Below are 19,045 nucleotides of genomic sequence, written 5' to 3' on the forward strand. Positions count from 1 at the left end.
AATTTTCCCCCTGTGGACTTGCTTGAATATTTGTTTGTCTTCTTTTCCCTGTTGTGTATTTCCTAATACTTTCTATTCGCTGAGATACGGTGTTGCTATTATTGGCCGGTTTTTTTTTTTTTTTTTGGATGTTCTTTCTGGTATAGCTGAGGGACTTCCAGACACTTCAGTTGTGAAGGGTATTCTGAGTTGTGTTATTTTTCCAGCCCCCACTGTGTGTAATTGTTGTCTCAGCTGGTAACAGTCAGGGGTCTCTTGTGTTGTTCAGCCTCTTCTAGTAACACATTGAGGCCTTGTTTCTGGAAGGTGTCTGTTGATCTTTGTAGCCTTCAGATGTCCCAGGTTCCCTCTATGCTTGGTGTGCCCGTGGTGGTTATGATGAAATAGAAGTGCTGTAGGTCTCCCTGGAGCTGGGCCTTTGGCTGAGTCGGTAGCTGACTTTGTTTACACTCTAAGTACTGTGAGCTTTTCTGGCTCCCAAGTCTTCGGGCCTCTGTTGTGGGGATGGGATCTCCCCCTCCCCACAGGAGTGCAGGGGAGTGCCAGAGGCTGCCAGTCCTCCCTCTGAGCTTTCAGGGCTCTTTTTCCAAATAATCCCTCTCTGAGCAGTGCTTCCTCACCACCTGAAGTCCTTTCACAGAGCCCAGAGTATCTCTTTAACTCCAGGGTTTTACCACAGTTTTTGTGGGTAGATGTGATAAGCAGGTAGACCCCTGAGCAAGTCTCCCCATTTGAGGCACTTCCTAGACCCTCTCTATGTTGAATGTGCCCATGCAAAATTGTTAAAATTGCTGCATTATCCTAGGGTTGGGCCTGTGTTTGGGTTCTGTCTAACTAGTTTTTTTGTTTGTTTGTTTGTTTTTTGTTTTCCCCCTCTTTAACTCAGGGGCTTTGTGAGTCTTGTTGACCACACCTTAGAGAATGGCACCAAGACCTGACCAAACCCTAATGTTGCCTAGTCTCAGATATCTGTTGTGGGGGCAGGAGATGCGGGTAGGACTAGAGTTCTCTTCTCTGCCTCCTGGGCTCTAAGTAGAGCAGTTTTTTGTTTTCATTTGATTTTGAAGCTTGTGGTGAGTGTCTTTACGTGAGTTCACTGAAATCAATAATACCATGCAAATTTTTACAAGTAAAACATGACTGGCAGGACATCCTAACTTAAAAAATGTTTTATATGTTGCTTGATGTCCTTAATCAGTGAGTTTTCACAATATAGAATTATTGCGTAACCCATTTCCAATTAAGCAAAACAGACTGACTATATACCATGTCATTTTTTAACCTTTTTCCTGAAACAGCTTATTCTGAAGTTTAAATTTTGGTGAAGCATAATGCTGTCAATTTTATACTTAAAACCAAACTAATAAATTGTCTTGCAGCCACAGAAAAGTAAGTAAAACATTGACAACAAAGAAAAGGCAGTAGGGTTCCAACACTATTTATACCTAAGGATTGTGACCCAATCAAATACATAAATTACAGATTTCCCAGAGCCACAGGAATGAGTATTCAGGAGTGATGACTCATGCTCCTGAATATCGGTAGTCTCAGGGAAGGATGTGAGCATATAGGACACAGTGATCCAAACCTTACACCAAGCTGTAGTCAGATAGAGTCTTACTTAGATTCTCCTCAGTTTTGATTTCAGTAAGACTCTCCTCGTGTTTTGTTTTGGTACTGTCATAAGAACGGACTAGTTCTTCTTGAGTAATAGTAGTTCCTTCTATTTGAGAAAATGCATATCCATCTGAAAGAACCAAACACAAAGAAATCTGTTATGAGCAGTAATATGCATGAATATTCTGCTGATAGGAAGTGAGACTCATGCCAGGCTAGGATTACTGACATCAGCTAGGTCAGTGACTGAGGTGGGAAAAGTAGCTAGGTCTGTGCCAACATGATAGTCAAATGGTTTGCATATCTGGCTATATTAGAGCAACTAAGAGAACCTGTTAAATATCCCCATTTCTAAGGTGTCTGAAGTGTTACCATGTTCTGAGTGAGGCCTAAAGAGGCATCTGAAGCTCAGGTCTGTTTGCTTGAGATTGTGGCTGAGGCTGGACTGAGCAGCTCAAACAGTGGCCTCTTGGTCTTTGATTTCATTGTCCTATGGTATTTCAAGAGGAGGGGATCTGCAAATGTCTAAATTGTGAATCTTGAAACTGAAACCCAGAATAGTTGTCTATGAAGCTGCAATTTGTTAAATTTGGTGATGAATACATAACTGTTGTCACATTATTTTAAAATGAGGTCAAATGAATAAGGTCAGTGGTAGGAATGCCTGAGTAATTAACTGGAGCTCTGACCCTGGGAGAATAGTCTTCAAATCATTTCTGAAAGTAATGTTGGTACTCACCAGGCAATATAAAGGGCTTACAAGTGTTTTCATATTCTCTAACTCTTGACCTTGACAGTTTAGACAAAAGAGCAATCAAACTCTTGAATGACATATTCAGATAAAAATATGACACAGAGCCAGGCAACTGCTGTTTCCTAAAAGATCAGTGAAAACCTTGGGGAGAAAGGCAGAGGGTATGGGGAGTGGCTCTCATTCCTAACAGATTCCCATGCACCTTTATTGTTATTATCCTTTTTGTTTGGCTTTTTCCTTCCCCAATATAAAATTCTGCATTCACAGTATTGAAGCCTTTCATCTAGGCACTTTCTTTTTTTGATGAATCTCAGGTGCAAGGAGGGGGAAATATAAAACCACTTTTTAAGTTTTCATTCCTACCTTGGGTTGTGTTAGCTTAAAAAAAAAAAAAAAGGTATGTAAGTTTTCTTTGGATAGCAATTATTTTTGTTGGCCAGGACTTCAGTGGGCTTCCCAGGGACCTAAATGACCATGGCCAGTAATTTCTACCTGTGTTAATACATACTGCACAAGGACAAGTTTAGGCATGAGGTTTCGGAGTTCTAGTTTCCACTGGATGAAAGGTTAGATATGCCAACAACAACAATTATAAAAATGATGTCATGGGCAGAAAGAGGCTATGTACACAAGAATGTAATGGACGAATTGAGAATTATTGATGGCAGTGAAATTGCAAAAGATGATGATTTTTGTGGCCTCCCTGAAGATATATGGTGAATGCAGGAGTAGCCAATAGCAGCTTGAAATTGCACCTGGAGATGAACATGTTTCTTTCACCATATCAAAAATTGTTTCTCTTATTGATATAAATCAGTCAAAGGATCGCGAAAATCTTCCAATATTTTATTATTTGGTATTAAATCTTGAAATATCTTTCAAGATTAAGCTAATCAAAATTGTATTTAAGTTGTTCTTATATTTACCTAAGTAATAGGTGTAGGGAGGTTTATCATTTCAGTGTTGGGGTTTATATGAATGTGAAGCAAACAATTTTTTGTATGGAAACTGAAAATAAGAAAATACATAAACAGACCTTTGTTTACCTTTACTTGTGTCCAAATAAGTTGGACAATCAATCCACACATTAAATTCTGTAAATAAAAGCTACCTTTCACTGATTTTTTAATTTCAAAAAGATGTATTAAATCCTGGAGAAAATCACCTTTTACCTTTAAAATGGTATGCTTGGAATATGCTACAGGATCTTGAAAATATGAAATTTTACATTTGAGAATTTTATCATTGAGAAGTAGGAGATCAGAAACTACACTTGCTTTAGGCCAGACATTCTAATTTCACAAATATAACTGAACTTTCTTTCCCTATGAGAACTATCTACATTTTTTTAAAAGATTTATTTATTTGTACATACAGAACTGGGGTACAGGCCAGAGGCTCAGGGGTGGCGAGAGGCTTCACCAGAGACAGAGTGGGGAGCAGAACAGGCAGATTTATAAAGTACACTGCTGAGGGGAGCGGCGGGTGGGTCAGGAGAGGTCTGCCATGCCATGTGGTCACCTCCGGGGCAGGCGGGAATCGAACTCTTGCGGAAGTGGCTTTAGCTTCTCAGTGCTGTGTTTTAACCCGCTGCGCCACCAGGGAGGGTCAAGAACTATCTACTTTTTAAAAAATAAATACAGATAGTTTCCATTTTTTAAATATTGTGGTAAAAATACATGCAACATAAAATGGATCAGTTGTGCAGTTCGGTAGCATTGAGTATACTGACCAGGTTGTACAACCCTCACCACCATGAATCTTCAGGCCTCTTCATCTTCCCAGATGGAAACTCCAGGACCCTTGAGCACTAAGCCCCCACTCCTTACCCCCAGCCCCTGGTAACTATCCAACACTTTGTTTCTCTGAATTTGATAGTTTGTGGGCACCTCATGTAGCTTAATCACTCAACACTTGTCCTGTGTCAGCCCATTTCAAATAGCACTGTCTTTAAGGAGACTGAACTAACTTTTAGAGACTCAGGCTCCCTGCGGCTCCATGACACCTCAGTGTCATGGTCCACTTTAGAGTGTGCTACTTACGTGGGGCACTAGTATCAACAGAGCTATTCCGGAAGAAGACCTGGCAGGGCTGGGACATTAGGAGATTTTTTTCCTCCATCCTGAGAGTAAACCAAACACAGACTGACTTTAGTTCATTGGAACAGCTTTCAGAGGAATTTACTGGAAAAAAAATCAAGGTGCAAGGTGAAGTAGACTATCTCCCTCATATTTTGCAAACTGTTCATATACTTAGAATAAAGTGAATATTATCTAGACACTCTCAGCATGATGCTCCTTCTGAAATAGCATTGTGTCATAGTATTTCTTTTGAACAGCTCTCTATCATTTTCCAAAGAGTTAAACTGAACAATAGTGGCCTGTCAGCTCTCTGGCTTCCCAGAGAGCACCTTAGAGATTTTATGGTGTGTATTTTTAAATATTTGTTCCAACATTTGTTCCTACTGGCTGTACTGGTTTCAGGACTCTTGATGGTATGTGTCAGGAGAGGTCAGCTATAAGCATGAGAGAGACCTTCTGCAGATCCCGCTGGAAATCCAAGTATAAGTACTTTTTAAATTTTTGATTTAATTAATTTAATTACAGAGTTACGATTAAAGAAAACAAAAAGTAAGTATACAATGAAAAGGTTTTTTTCAATCAACACTATAAAAAAACTATAGCAGTCCTACCTTTGATTGCAGGGAGACATCTACTCTATTTACTGTTTAGAATACCTTTTTATTTTTTATATTTATTTATGCATACAGAACTGGGGTACAGACCACAGGTGCAGGGGCAGTGAGAGGCTTCACCAGAGACAAAGTGGGGAGCAAAATAGGCAGATCAACAAAGTACACTCCTGAGGGGAGTAGTGGGCCGGTCAGGAGAGGTCTGCCACGCCATATTATCTCCCAGGGCAGGGATTGAACTTGTGCCGAACTAGCTTTAGCTTCATTGTGCTGTGCTTTAACACACTGCGCCACTAGGAAGGGCCTGCAATGCTTTCTTAATTCACATAAAAATTTTCAAGGCAAGATGTCTTGGGATTTATCTCTCCACTTGAGATCCCAAGGTTTTGGGTGCTTGAGATAGAGCATCAAGGCCTTCCCTGCCTTAGGGAGAAGCTCTGACCTTGTGAAATGTCTCCTGGTTGTGGTCCCACACCAGGAATGGGGCTTTTGGCAAGACTATGTCTCGTTGTCTGCTATCCTTCTCTATAGGACCCCTTTATCTAAATTGCTCAACTTATTTTCAGAGGGAAATTTTTCATATCTTGCTGTAAATTCTGTATGTCCATGGGAAGAAGTGAGATGAGGATCTCAAAGCCCCTTATATTGGGCCTGCCCCTCATGTTTTTATTTTTAATCTTTCTTTTGATTATCTCCTTAATACTTTGGTTACTTAGAGCATGTTTTTATATCTTTACATATCTGCAATTCTTTTTTTCAGTTTTATTTACTTCTAAGTTCAAACGATTGCAATCATAAAAGATGCTTGATGCAATTTTAATCTTTTTAAATTTACAGTCTAACACATAACATATAGTCTAGCATATGATCTGTTTTGGAAAATGTGTGCTTGAGAAGAAAGTGTCTTCTGGAAGTGTTGGGTGCAGTGGGGCTTCACTTGTATGTGATGACCTTCTTTTATTTTGCTGCCTTCAAGATTATCTTTGGCTTTGACTGTTGTATTAGATATTATGGTGAAGTTGTCTTTGGATTTTATGTGGTCAGGAAACTTTTAATTTCATATACCTCGCTGTGTGGACATGCATATTTTATTTTCTCTTAGATAAGTACTGAGAAATAGAGATGTTGGATCATACAACATATATTTATTTAAAGTATTAGAAATGATCATTTATTCAAAGGATTGTACAAAAGTTCTAGGTGCTCTATATCTTCACCAAAACTTGCTGCAGTGATTACAAAATACTCAGTACTTCATATTTAACTGGTACGTAAAGTATTGATTAATTACCCCACTCATTTACTTTATATTTGTTTGTGCTTGCAACCTTGCTGCTCCCTACATTTATTAAAATGTGCCTTTTGCTTCCGTTCCCAGGCCATATTATCACTTGTTTTTTGACCCTTTTCTCCATGCTTAAGAAAGTACAAAAATGTAGCAGGCATTCAGTATACTTTGAAGAGTGATTATTTGCTTTATAATTTCTACATAAATACCCCAGATTCAATACCCCACTCAGAACTTCCATGCTGAGGCTTCATGGAAAACCCTAGAATAAAAGTGTTATTACTGAGGAACAAGGATCCCAAGATAATGCCCAGGTGTGTCAGAAAATCAAAAGTTATCCATTTCTGGATATAGTTGGGTGTAGAGATTGAAAATATTAATAACCATTTGATTCCTGTAAACCTCTGACATTCCTGGCAGTTAGCCTGCTCTTCTTCTTTGTTTTTTTTTAAAGATTTATTTATTTATTCATATAGAACTGGGGCACAGGCCAGAGATGCGGAGGGTGAGAGGATTCACCACAGACAGAGCGGGGAGCAGAACAGGCAGATCAACGAAGTACACTGCTGAGGGGAGCAGCGGGCGGGTCAGGAGAGGTCTGCCACGCCATGTGGATCTCCTCCGGGGCAGGCGGGGATCAAACTCATATGGAAGTGGCTTTAGCTTCCTAGTGCTGTGCTTTAACCCGCTGTGCCACCAAGGAGGGCCTAGCCTGCTCTTCTTTAAGGACATCAAAAAAGGATAATGGTAATGAGGCAGCAACGGCAACAACAAACATTGTTTTCTTCCCAGGCAGCAGCAGAAAAGGAACAACTCAAATCTTAAAGAAACCCTGATCCTTTCTTCTGCAATACAACACCATCTCCTCCTATGCCCACTGTTTTATCTGGACAAGTGCATGGGAAAGACAGAGAGAACTTCATGTTCCAAATCTTTGTGCAAAAATTTCTAAATCTTTGTGGAAAGCAAATTAACAGATTCTGTGGCCAATAGTAGATAAGTGTGGCTGTGTTTCAGCCACCAGAGGTGTTTGAAAATAAAGTTAGTGTGCATAAGCCTAATACTCTCTAGCTTTGGAGTGTTGGCAAGAGGTCCTGTGAAAAAAGACAAAAAGCTTTCTTTAAAAACATGTTAGGTGAAATGGAAACTACCTTTTCAAAATGAGGCATTTCCAAAAGTATTTTGATAACTGACATTAGAAAAGAAATCCCTAATTGTCTCAAGCTGTTTATATACATGTGCATATGTGTTTGTATGTACGTACATCTGTGTGTATATGGAGTGTGCACATGTGTTGTGTCTGTGAAGGAACAGAGTGTGTAGGACACTGGAGACCATTGAGTGGTGCTTTCTCTGAGTAAGAGTGTGGTTATGGGAAGTAGATAGCAGGGGGTGATATGATCTAGTTCAATTTGTTAAAACCTCCTTCCTCTGGCTGCTGTATGGAAGGATGAACACAGGAGACAAATAATTTGAGATTATGATTAGTGCTCTAATTCTCCATTTGCTTTGAAATAGGAATAATAGGATTTTTTGAAACATGATTTTTTAGGTGTTACTTGAGGAGCAAAAGGAAATGAGGATTTTGTTAGGGGGAATGGATGTCTTGAATGAATGCTACAGCTACAGGTTTGTGGACTCCACCCCCTACTCCAGTCATTGAAACTACAACTCCCAGCAACATTAAAGGGAGGATAGCAAAGACCCAAGGGCGGAGCTAAGCAGCCATTTTGGGACTTCTGGGATATATATACAGGAGCCATATTAAGCTGAGACGCTCTCTTCCCCTTGGCCTTATGGCTGGTGACTGGTGACTTGGCTCTTGATCGGCTTTCAGTGTGCTCTTGGGGTTCCAAGTCAGTGGAACTGATAGGACACGCTAGTTAACCTGTATCTCTCTTTCCCTGGGTTGTTCCTTTTCTTTCCCTTTGTAAATAAACCCATTATTGACCCTCTTTGTGTGTGTTTGCAGTACAGTTGAATCTTAAGCATGCGGGTGAGGACCCACAAACAGGCAACCCAGTTCCCATTGGGTTGCCCTGTATCAGATTTTGATTTGAGAATCTAGACAAATGAAGTTGCCATCTGAATGTAAGATTATAGGAGAATTGGCATGGTAAAATTGCAGCTGCACTGTTCACTGTTAGGCATTCAAAGCTCAAGATGCCTGATTGGCATGCCTTTAATAAACCTAGGAAATCTTAGAGGATAGGGAAGTGTCTGGAAGGGAAGTGTGGAAAGAAAAACAGGATAATGGGTCCTTTAAAAAACCAGAGTAGAGTCCTCACCTCTTGCTGAATATTTTAGGAACATCACTTTGTTGAACTCTGCTACTTTCCATCTTCCGAACTTCCTCTAGAAAACTTTTGCTGATAGTATTTTCAATCCTGTATCACATGAGAAAAACAGGAAGAACACAACACAGGAATGTTACACACTTTAAATATTAGATTTCTTTAAGTATTAATTTAATACTTAAATATTAATTTAATAAGTATAGATTAATACTTTGAGTATTAGATGTCTTCCTTCTTGGATGATGGTTAGTCAGCCCCTGTTTACAAGCAGTGCAGCATGTCCAGTCTTCACAAAATACCCAGACTCTACATTCCTGGCAGCTGGGAAGCATTACCAGAGGGATGCAGCAATGTTTTAGCTGTTAGCCAAACACTGCTGACTTCCTGCAAAGCTGAGAACTCTGGATGTGTCTAAGCTGCAGAGGACCTAACTCTGGAGGAGTCGGTCTCTGCAACCCCCAGCTAGACAAGTAGATTGAAAATTCATAGAACTGAAATAGGTTGAAAAGTTTTTCTACTAGGGTCATCGTTTCAGGCTCTTAATGCTTAAATTCTCATTGAGGTGTGATACCTCCAGTCCTTACTTCAATAACATCTAGGGCTAGTTGTGTCATTTATAGCCATGTAAAGCAACTATAGTGGCAGTGTCTCTGTAGTTCATGTATCAGGTGATACCAGCTCTGGACCTCAAATGTACGAGGCTGCCCAAACAAATACTCTCTGCTTCTGTGGCAGTTTTCATTGGGATGCACATCTATATTCAGCTATTTATCATTCATCTGCTCATGCATTCTTTAAATTTCTTTCTGAAGTCACTTTTGGACGCCAAAGCAAAAACAATGTCTCTGTTCTTATTAAGCTTCCAAGATAGAAGGTGAGAAGCTAGACGTCAGACAAGTAAGCCACTGAGTAATGTTGGATAAGAACAGGTGTGATGAAAGATCCATGTAGCACCGTAATGGCATGAGGCAGAGGTGTAAGCTTCTCACGGGCATCAGCAAAGCTCCTCTGAGGAAGTGGAGTTTGAGCTGGGATAATGGAGAGTAGGCAGTAACTAGAGGAGAGTGGGACAGAGCATTCCATCCAGGGGAAACCTTATATACAAAAGCCCTGTGGAGGGAGAAGTGAAGTTAGCATGTCCTGAAAGAGACCGGAGATGGGTCTTTTTCCCCCAGCACCATCCCTTATATTCTCTTATCTTTTGCCTCCCTCCTCACTCTTAACCTCCGCATCCTTGCTGTATTTGATGTCCACCAGTTTTATTGATGTCCACCAGTTTTAGAAAGTATTATATGTTATAGAATTGCGTGCTTTGTAAATGTCCTGTATTTTTTGGTCATTATTACTTGCTCTACTATACAAAATTCCCTTACACTCCCATTTTGTTGGAAGGGACTGCATTTTTCCTTTCTTACAGCTGAATAGTATTCCATAGTGCGATTATACCACATTTTCTTGATCCAGTTGTCTACTGCTGGACATTTAGGCTGCTTCCATGTCCTAACAGTTGTAAATAATGCTACTAGGAACACTGTGGGACATGCTTTGTGTGTGCTTCATATTCATTGTATAGAAGTCAAAGAGTGGGATTTCTGGCTCATAAATATTTCCATTTTTTTTTAAGTAAAATTCCATTTGCTTTCCATAATAGTTGCACCAGCTTACATTTTCACCCATGGTTGTAATGATGTTCCTCTTTCTCCACATTTTCCCAAGTTATTGGGAGTCTTTTTAATATTTGTCATGCTTATGGGCATGGGAAGGTAACTCATTGTAGTTTTAACATGAATCTCTTCTTTGAAGTAAAAAAATGAACATTTTTTGTCATTAGCCTGTTGGCCTCTGTTAGCCTTCTTAATATCCTCTTTGGTGAGTTATCTGTTCACATCTTGCCAATTATTGATTGAGTTCTTCTTTAGCTATCTTGGGTATTAATCTCTGATAAGTTTTGTATTGTGCAACTAAATTCTACCATCAAATAAGGTGTTTTTATTAAACTTCTTGAGTTTTCTTTCACTGTATAAAAGCATTTTTAACTTCAAATAATCCCAACAATTTACTTTTGTTTTTCCTTGCCATTGGGGTTGACTCACCAAAAACATTTTTATCATTACTGTTATAGATCATCACTGTTTTCATCTATATATTTCATTGTTGCAGGTCTTATATGTAAATCTTTAATTCACTTGGAATATATTTATATTTATATATGGAGTTAGTGAGTAACCCAACTTCTTTAATATGTGACTTTCCAGTTTTCCCAGCACTATTTATGACATAGACTGTCCTTTCATTTATAGCTGCTTTATCATAGACTAGGTGCTGCTATATAAGTGGATTTATTTCTAGGTTTTGATTATATTACATTTCTCCATGTATCTATTTTTGTGCCAATACCATGTTGTTTTTAGTACTGTTGTTGTTAGTAAAGTTTGAAGTTGAGTAACATACCTCCATTTCTCTCTTTTTTTCCCTCAGGGCTGCTTTTGTAATTGGTGTCCTTCTGTGGCTTCATATAAATTTCAATATTCTTGCTCAAATTTCTTTGAAAAACATTGCTCATATTTTGAAGTGGATTATGTGAAATGTATCATCTTCGTTAGGACGGTAATGTTGATTATATTTGTTCTGTCCCCATCCCTGTATGACTTGGTTCTATAAATCCTTTAATATCTTGTAGTTCTTACTGTATACTCCTTAGCTAGGTTCTTCTAAGTTACTGAATTCTTTTTGAAGCCATTATAAATGGAGATAATACAAGCACTATTAATTCTGAGACACCTGTTTTAACTCACCCCTTCAGAATTTATTCTTATTCCAAAGAGCAAAAGTTACATTTTCCCTTTCTCCTCCCAAATAAAATTTGTTTAGATAAAGGAGCAGAGTCACTCTCCTTTTCCAGAAGGAAAAAGTAAATAGCTGCTTTAATACTGCATAAATCCCAGATTCAAACCTTTGGGGTTCCCCTCCTAAGATACAGCATTGCAGGCATGTCCACCCATCACTTGTAGCAGCCCAGAAGGGGGAAACTAGTGTGGCTGTTGTTATAGGTATTTGACATTAGCCTGTCTCTGCCCTGGAACTTAATGTGTATGTACTTTCAGGATAACATGGACAAATACAGATTTTTTAGGACTCCACTGTACTTTCCCTTAACCTTTCATTGTTGACTTGGATGTGTTAATAGCAGTATGCAGGGTTCTTCTAAAGACTTAAGTCTTCCATTTTGAAGTCTAAAAATAATTATCTTGGCTTGGAGATATAGACAAATTAAGGAAGAATTGGGCATTGGGGCAAAGTTTCTATCTTAGAATATGCTGCTATCTGCTACCTGGAATTTTATTAATATTTTTGAATTTATTATAAATTCATATTATAAGTGAATTGTTGTTATAGTCATATTATATTGTTTTATATTCTACTAAATTATTTCAGTTTTTTAAATCTTGTAATTTCATGGGTTCTTTGCCTTTAAAAATTAGGGATTTCAACTATCATATTTTAAGGCTTTTGTTCTGTTAGATTTAGCAAAACTCCAGATCTTCTAACCTATTTATTTAAATATTTTTGAAAAACTATAGTTAACTCCAAACTTTTCTGAAAAAGTGATGAGTGACTTTTCTTGGAATATCTCCCTACTGTAACTTACTCTACAGTTAGGTTTTAATTGCTGGTCCTCTGGGATCAGGTTTTGACTCCTGTTACATTAGTGAAGAGTTATTTAAGGCATATTCTGAAGAGTGTAAAAATGAACATAAAACCATGCAAAGCTGGGGAGAGATCACAGTGTGTGGATCCTCACACATGTGTTTACACTTGCAATAGATGTCTCAGGCTCATGGTATAACAAGGGGGCGATTAACAAGGGAAATTTTGGGAAAGGAGCGTTTAAGGCCTCAAATGGCTGAGTTTCCTACCGCAGACAGTGTCTGCAGTGTCCAGCAGTCCAAAGCAAAGTTTGTTTGTGCAAGATGGCATTGTCCCTTCAGTGAGAGTCTAGAGCTGGTAGCACGCCAATGGGCCATTGATCACAATCTAACTCATGGTGGCACCTGGTGGTGATCACAGGTAGTGCTACTGAGGTACAGGTTACTCTGCTACACCTATGCAGAGGCTGGGGTGGGCAGCACCAGATACCAGGCTAGCTGGCATGAGAGGCAACACCACCAGGGGGTAATATCAGAGGACCAGAAGATGCCAGGCATACGCCAAAGGCAGACAGCTCTTCTAGAGACACTGGGTGGAGGCCAACATGCCAGTCAGTAGGCAATGTTGGAGGCAGGGCCAGAGGCAGGAGCATGGTCATGCTGAAGTCTGATGTGGAGATCAGGTACAATGTTCTTGGAGATCTGCAGCGGTCACAAGGTCGGGTAGGTCTGTGAAGATCTGAGCTTGCAATAATGTGTTTAAAGCCCTCTGAAACTTTATCTTATATTGTCTTCAGAGTACCTGCCTTTCAAACCTGATGGGTCCATTTACAATTCCAGTTCCATTTGATAGGTGCCAGCTACACTCATATTTGATTGGTCCTTTTCCAGATCCTGAATGGTCTCAAAACCTTAAATGGCTCTATAGAACCTGATTTGGTCTGTTTTCAATTCATCATGGGATTCAAAACTTAAACCCTGACCTGAATGTCCAAACCCAAGCCCAACCTGCCTTGAGGGTTCCATTTGGCAGTGGGCCCTGTAGAAGAGGCAGACATAGTGGTGCGCTCAGGGGACCCTACCTCACTCAGAGCCAAGCATACAGCACATCTGCTGCTGAGGTGGGGCCCCAGTGACTGGATTCTCACTCAAGTAGCCCAAGCATGGGCTGCCATGGAGTGGGTGTGGTTACTGCCATCAGAGCCAGGGGCTGGCTCACAGGCTGTGCACTGATCTGGGCCCACAAGGTGCTCTCCAGCTCACAAACCCAGCTGCTAAGGCAGCCTTAGCATAATTGGTCATGCACAGTAGCAGCACTGGCCACAGGACAGTCTGTTACACTCTTCAAAAAGTGTCATGAAACTGCTGGTAGTGGACCTCGCTTTAGAAAATAATGAAACTGTCACATTTCTATCTTTTGCATTTAATTTTTTATCTTTTTCTAAATTGACTACTGGTCAATTTACTAAATTTACTCCCTTTGAAATTCCCGTGACTTTTAATACTCCTAAAGTAGCACTTAGTTTAATTTGAGACATGTAATTAGAAGAGTAATTAACCATGACAGTATACATTTTGGTTACCACTTCACTTTTCAACTTACATTTTCATTAATACATTTTGAATTAGGCATGTAGTGGGGACTATGAGAAAACCCAGCCAGAAGTGTGGACAAACCATGATCACAGTGACCTGCATATAAACATAAAAAAAAGAATATTTAAATAAGAGTCAATTTGTTAATAGAATACAAAATACTTTTTTACTTTGACATTCACAAAAATCTGGAGATGTCAGAAGTATGAATATAGTCACATGAATCTAGAACTACTAAATGAACATAAGTGCATGAATCCTAAATACAGTATTAGCTAGTTTAATTTGATAGTATTATCTACCAACTACCATAATGTTTTGTTCAGAAATGTTTTATGCCACCATAAAAATATTCAAAATAATCAATTCTAGCCTTTCCTGAATCCCATTAAATACATGAGCTCAGTGATCTCCCTGTTCCTGTCTTCTGCCTCCTGCACCCTGTTATCTTCTCCATATGACCCTGCATGGCAGCAAGCGAGTCTGTATCCATCAGTAATTATGTAAATGAAGTGGATTAAATATCCAATCAGAAGTAGGTCCAACAATATGACACTTGTAGGAAGCACATTTTGCCTTTAAGGGTACACAGAGGCTGAAAATGATGATGGAGAAAAGATATTACATGCAAATGAGAACCAAAAAGGAGCACACGTGGCTATGCCTAGAGCAGATAAAATAAATATTTAGTCAAAATTGCTCACAAGAGACAAAGAAAGTCTCCCTATATGTTAAAGGGTTAATTCATCACGAGGATATAAAATTTATTCACACCTAACTTTGAAGCACTGCATATTTCAACCAAATATTAACAGGACTGAGGAGAGAAATAAGCAGCGATATAGCAATAGTAGACAAGTACAATACTCTACTTTCATTCCAGAGAGAAAATAAATAAGGATGAAACTAATATGACTAACACCACAGCTCAAATGAACTTTATGGACATACAGAAAGAACATTCCATCTAATAACACCAGGAAATACATGTCTTGTAAATGCATACAGAACATCCTATACGATGGGATATAAAGTAAACCTTAACAAACTTAAGAAAATTGAAATAAATTACTTTTTTTTCAAACTGAGTGGTGTTAAAATAGAAATAATAGCATGAGGAAAGCTGGAACAAAATAGCAGTTAAACAACATAGTCCTATTTTTGTTTTACCTCCTTTGCCATTCGTGTTAGATACCCAAAGGCATCTCTATGCCTAATGTCACTGAAATTAGTGCCTATATTTTCTTTAGTGTATTTTTTCTTCAAATCAGTTTTATGTATAATATTCATTCATTCTTTTGCATGTAGAAATGCAAATTTTCCAACACATTGATTGAAGAGGCTCCTTGTTTCATTGCATGGTCTTTGCTCATCTGTCATACATAGACTAGTTGTCCATGTATGTGTGAGTTTATTTCTATACTCTTAATTCTATTCCATTGGTCTCTGTGACTTATTTTGTTTCACTAGCACTTGGTTTTAATTATTATGTCTTTATAGCTTGAAGTGGAGGTATAGTACTTCCGTTCCCCCACCTTCATCCCCTTTTTTTTAAAGAGAGTGTTGGCTATTTGGGATCTTTTGTGGACCATGTGAATTTCAGTAATATTTGGCCCATTTCTTTGTAGAATGCCATTGACATTTTTATTGGGATTGCACTGAATCTCTAAATTGCTTTATAGAATGACCGTTTTGACAATGGTGATTCTTCCAATCCATGAGCAGGTAATCTCTTTCCATTTCTTTGTATTTCTTCTACTTCTTTTAACAACATTTTATTGTTTTCCTGGATAGGTCCTTTACCCCCTTTAAGTTTATTTCTATATTTTTAAAATTTGGTGTAGTTATAATTTGGATGATTTTCTTAATTTCTTCTTATTTTAGCTCATTATAACATTTTTTTTAAATGTAATAACCTATTGCTAACTTGCAGCTAATGTTGGGAGTACACACATAAAAGAGAAACAAGAAAAGTGTGGTTAGGAGAGTGGAGATTTGTACTTAGCAATTGGGAGTCCAGGTTAGTCAACCAATTGGGAGTTCCTTGAGTTGGGGTTTGTCCTAGAGGTCTGTACTCATCCCTCGCCTCTCATAGCAAACAGAAGAAGACCTTTCCTTTACCTTTCTTTGATTATTTTCCTCCCCCTTCTCTGAGGAAAGGAAGTGTCTCCTCAGAGAGAGCAGCTGGTCCCTCAACTGTAGACGGTGTGGTCGAGCAAATCATCCATTCACTAGCATTTACCATGACCTCCTCTCCAAGAAAGGTTGTGCTGATTTGTTTCTGGATCAGTCAGCACCTTCTCTGCCTTCACTGCCCCTTCCAGAACCCTCACTCACTCTGCTGTCTCCTCCATGGTCCAGGCCACCAACTTTTGGGTGCATAGATGGATATATATCTTGGGTGTCTGTATACAGTATACTGCTTTTCTGTTTGTTTATGGGTAGTCTGTTTATTGTAAATCAAAAGGGAGAGGGAGATGAATGACTCATGATATTTATTCATGAATGTGTGCACATAACTTTCATTCTGAAACTCAATTTATGCTTAAAATATTCCTAAAAATTATTCTGATTTAAGACAACATTTGCAACAACATAAGTAATCTTTCCTATAATAAGGAACAAAATCCACTTATTACCATTCCCTTAATATAATTCCTACTTCAGTGTGTTTATGAATTAAGTTTCATTTAAAAATTTCATTGTTGCATCTTATCAAGTCATAATTGTCATTCAATATAGCATACTCATGTGAACAACTTAATATGTTGTTTTCATATTATGTTATATGGCTCCTAATGTTGTCCATTTTGCTTATTGATTTTTTTTCTTTGACAAATATATTATTTAGTCTTGTGCCAGTTTAATCTCAACTCCTGGGCTCACTCTCAAAACAGTGTATGAAGAATCAAGCGGAAACTTGGCATCCACTTTTGGAGAGACAGAGGCTAGCATTTAAGCCTTACCATATTCGAGGCCTTGGTAAAAAAATCAGTGTATTCTCAGAAAAATTATGTCTTGGGAGTAAATGCTTCAAATTAGAAGAAAGTACTGCACACCTTTGGAATAATCCCCACAATTATTAAGGACCAAACAAAACTTCAAACCAATCCCGACCCCATCGAAGTATTTGGTGAGATCTTCTGCCTCTTAGTTGCCACATCTCAAGGATTCTGTACCACAAGTGCAGGCATTTCAGCAGTCTGGGACTCTGAATTCTACTTCTTCCTCTCAGTACAATCACTTTTGGCTCCTTCCCTTGTACTGCAAACAGAAATACCCTAGGGGAGGGGTTAAGATAAACAAGGTAGGGGAAAGTGCTTCCCTTCTTTAACAAATGGTACCTGCTCTTGATTTCTAGTCAATGGCTTCAAGCAATTCTTTACTTACATTCAGTTTTTATAGTTGTTTTGTTTGTTTTCTTCAAGCTATTCTAATACCAGCCACTCAGTTATGGCTGAAATAGAACTCCTTCACTATTCTCATTTCCTGGACTTTGAACTGCCCCAGGCCTGAGGGTGCACAGGTAGTCTCCCATTTCTGCAGATAGCCGAGGAATGTACAGGATGGCTTGTGGTGAGCAGGTGGCAAGGACTGAACTGAACTACTCTAGACTTTCTTCAATTGGTAACATTATATTTGGAACAAGCCTACCACAGTTCCTAAAATAATCTAATTTAGTGATCCATTTTGTCAGCATTTTGGGCCAGCTCCCACAATAGATACAGACAAAGTAGAATTTGGAAATAAGTAAATAAGTATAATCTAAAAATTATATAATCTTTGAGGTTTAACATAACAAACAACAGCTTCCATGCAATGTTAAAATATTGAGAAGCTAAAACTTTGGTAGCTCTGAGAACTACCAAAGTCTTAATTATCACGTATGCATTATCAAATACCATAAAATATAATCATATAACCCACTACATGAAAAAATATAAATATAAAATTAACTATTTTAGATAATTCTAAATTTCTGAAAGGGTAAGGTTAATGCAGTTTGAAGATGAGATTTTGGATGAATGATAGAACTAAAATATCAATGCAAATTTCATTGAATAACCAAGTATTTTCTAACTGCATTTTTTCTGTTTTTTCCCAATTTGTTTGAAAATAGGTAGCATCATCAGTTGGTTTGTTAGTGAACATAAATTTTCGTGAGAAAGTAGAGTACACTTACCAGTGACAGTAAAACTAACCTGTCTTGTCATATCAGGAGCAATAGGAATGGTAGGCCAAAAGAAACAGTAAATTGCAAAAAATACCAGCCATATCACCATGCTGCCCCAAATTGCCAAATGACTAAACTGCAAAAAAGAAAAATATCACAGGAACACTTCAATCTTAAAATATAACTACCAGTCAACTAACAAACTATATGATGTCTAGGACATTCTTGATGGAAAATTATTGTTAATCTTTCAATTTCTTGATAGATTTATTCAATTTCAGGCTCCTTTAAAGAAAATACTGTTGGACCAGAAATCATTAAGAAGGCTGTGAATTTCAACTTATTCTGTGTGAATTCTGGGACACTGGTACAAGTTGGATTTCTAGACTGATTGAAACAGAAGGATTTTCTATTTCTATCAACTCTGTGTGTCATTCTGGTTGAGGCTGTTGACTGGAGGATCACTGTGCAGGGCTAGTGAATTTGTACCAAACTCTTTAATGGTAAATGCCAAGGAGAGAGAGATCGTCCTGTTGATCTGATCAGCTGTTTGTACAGTTTGTGTTGGCAAAGGAATGCTAAGGAAAATGACTAGGAGACTGAGGTTCTCAACATGCCTCTGCTGGGGGTGCTGCCTGCCCACAGGTCTCAGGTCTATCATCTGCGTATGAGGAAGTTGTTAGCTACAAGACATTACTTATTAAAGGCTCAAGTGTGCTCACCTTACTAGGTACAGCTCATCACTAATCATATCTGAACAACAAAAACAAGGGGAAAAAAACCACAATCTGCTACTTCTCAGAGTAATTATTGTTATTTTTTTAATGAGTCATCAGAAAGGTAATCTCTTTAATGATTTCTCTGATGAAAAGGATCCAGTCTCATCAGGACTTTCTCTTGTGATCAACAGATGATGAAAAGAACCAGATCAAAACTTGTAACTTTTCAAACACTGCAGTCCATTTTCATGTAATTTTTCC

General features: G+C 38.4%; 1 protein-coding gene across 1 annotated transcript in view; it reads right to left on the reverse strand.

Moving 5' to 3' along the window:
• Window positions 1–19,045, reverse strand: part of LOC101624014 (phospholipid-transporting ATPase IB-like) — a 120,051-nt gene that overhangs the window by 20,968 nt on the left and 80,038 nt on the right. The window contains exons 31-35 of the mRNA XM_004680321.1: window positions 18,094–18,201; window positions 13,899–13,987; window positions 8,640–8,738; window positions 4,414–4,493; window positions 1,594–1,747 (exon numbers count right to left, since the gene is read on the reverse strand). Coding sequence (XP_004680378.1) covers window positions 1,594–1,747; window positions 4,414–4,493; window positions 8,640–8,738; window positions 13,899–13,987; window positions 18,094–18,201 — 530 coding nt within the window. The remainder of the gene's footprint in view (window positions 1–1,593; window positions 1,748–4,413; window positions 4,494–8,639; window positions 8,739–13,898; window positions 13,988–18,093; window positions 18,202–19,045) is intronic.

This window comes from Condylura cristata, unplaced genomic scaffold, assembly GCF_000260355.1.
Source record: "Condylura cristata isolate star-nosed mole 26May11 unplaced genomic scaffold, ConCri1.0 scaffold00010, whole genome shotgun sequence".
Taxonomy (NCBI): domain Eukaryota; kingdom Metazoa; phylum Chordata; class Mammalia; order Eulipotyphla; family Talpidae; genus Condylura; species Condylura cristata.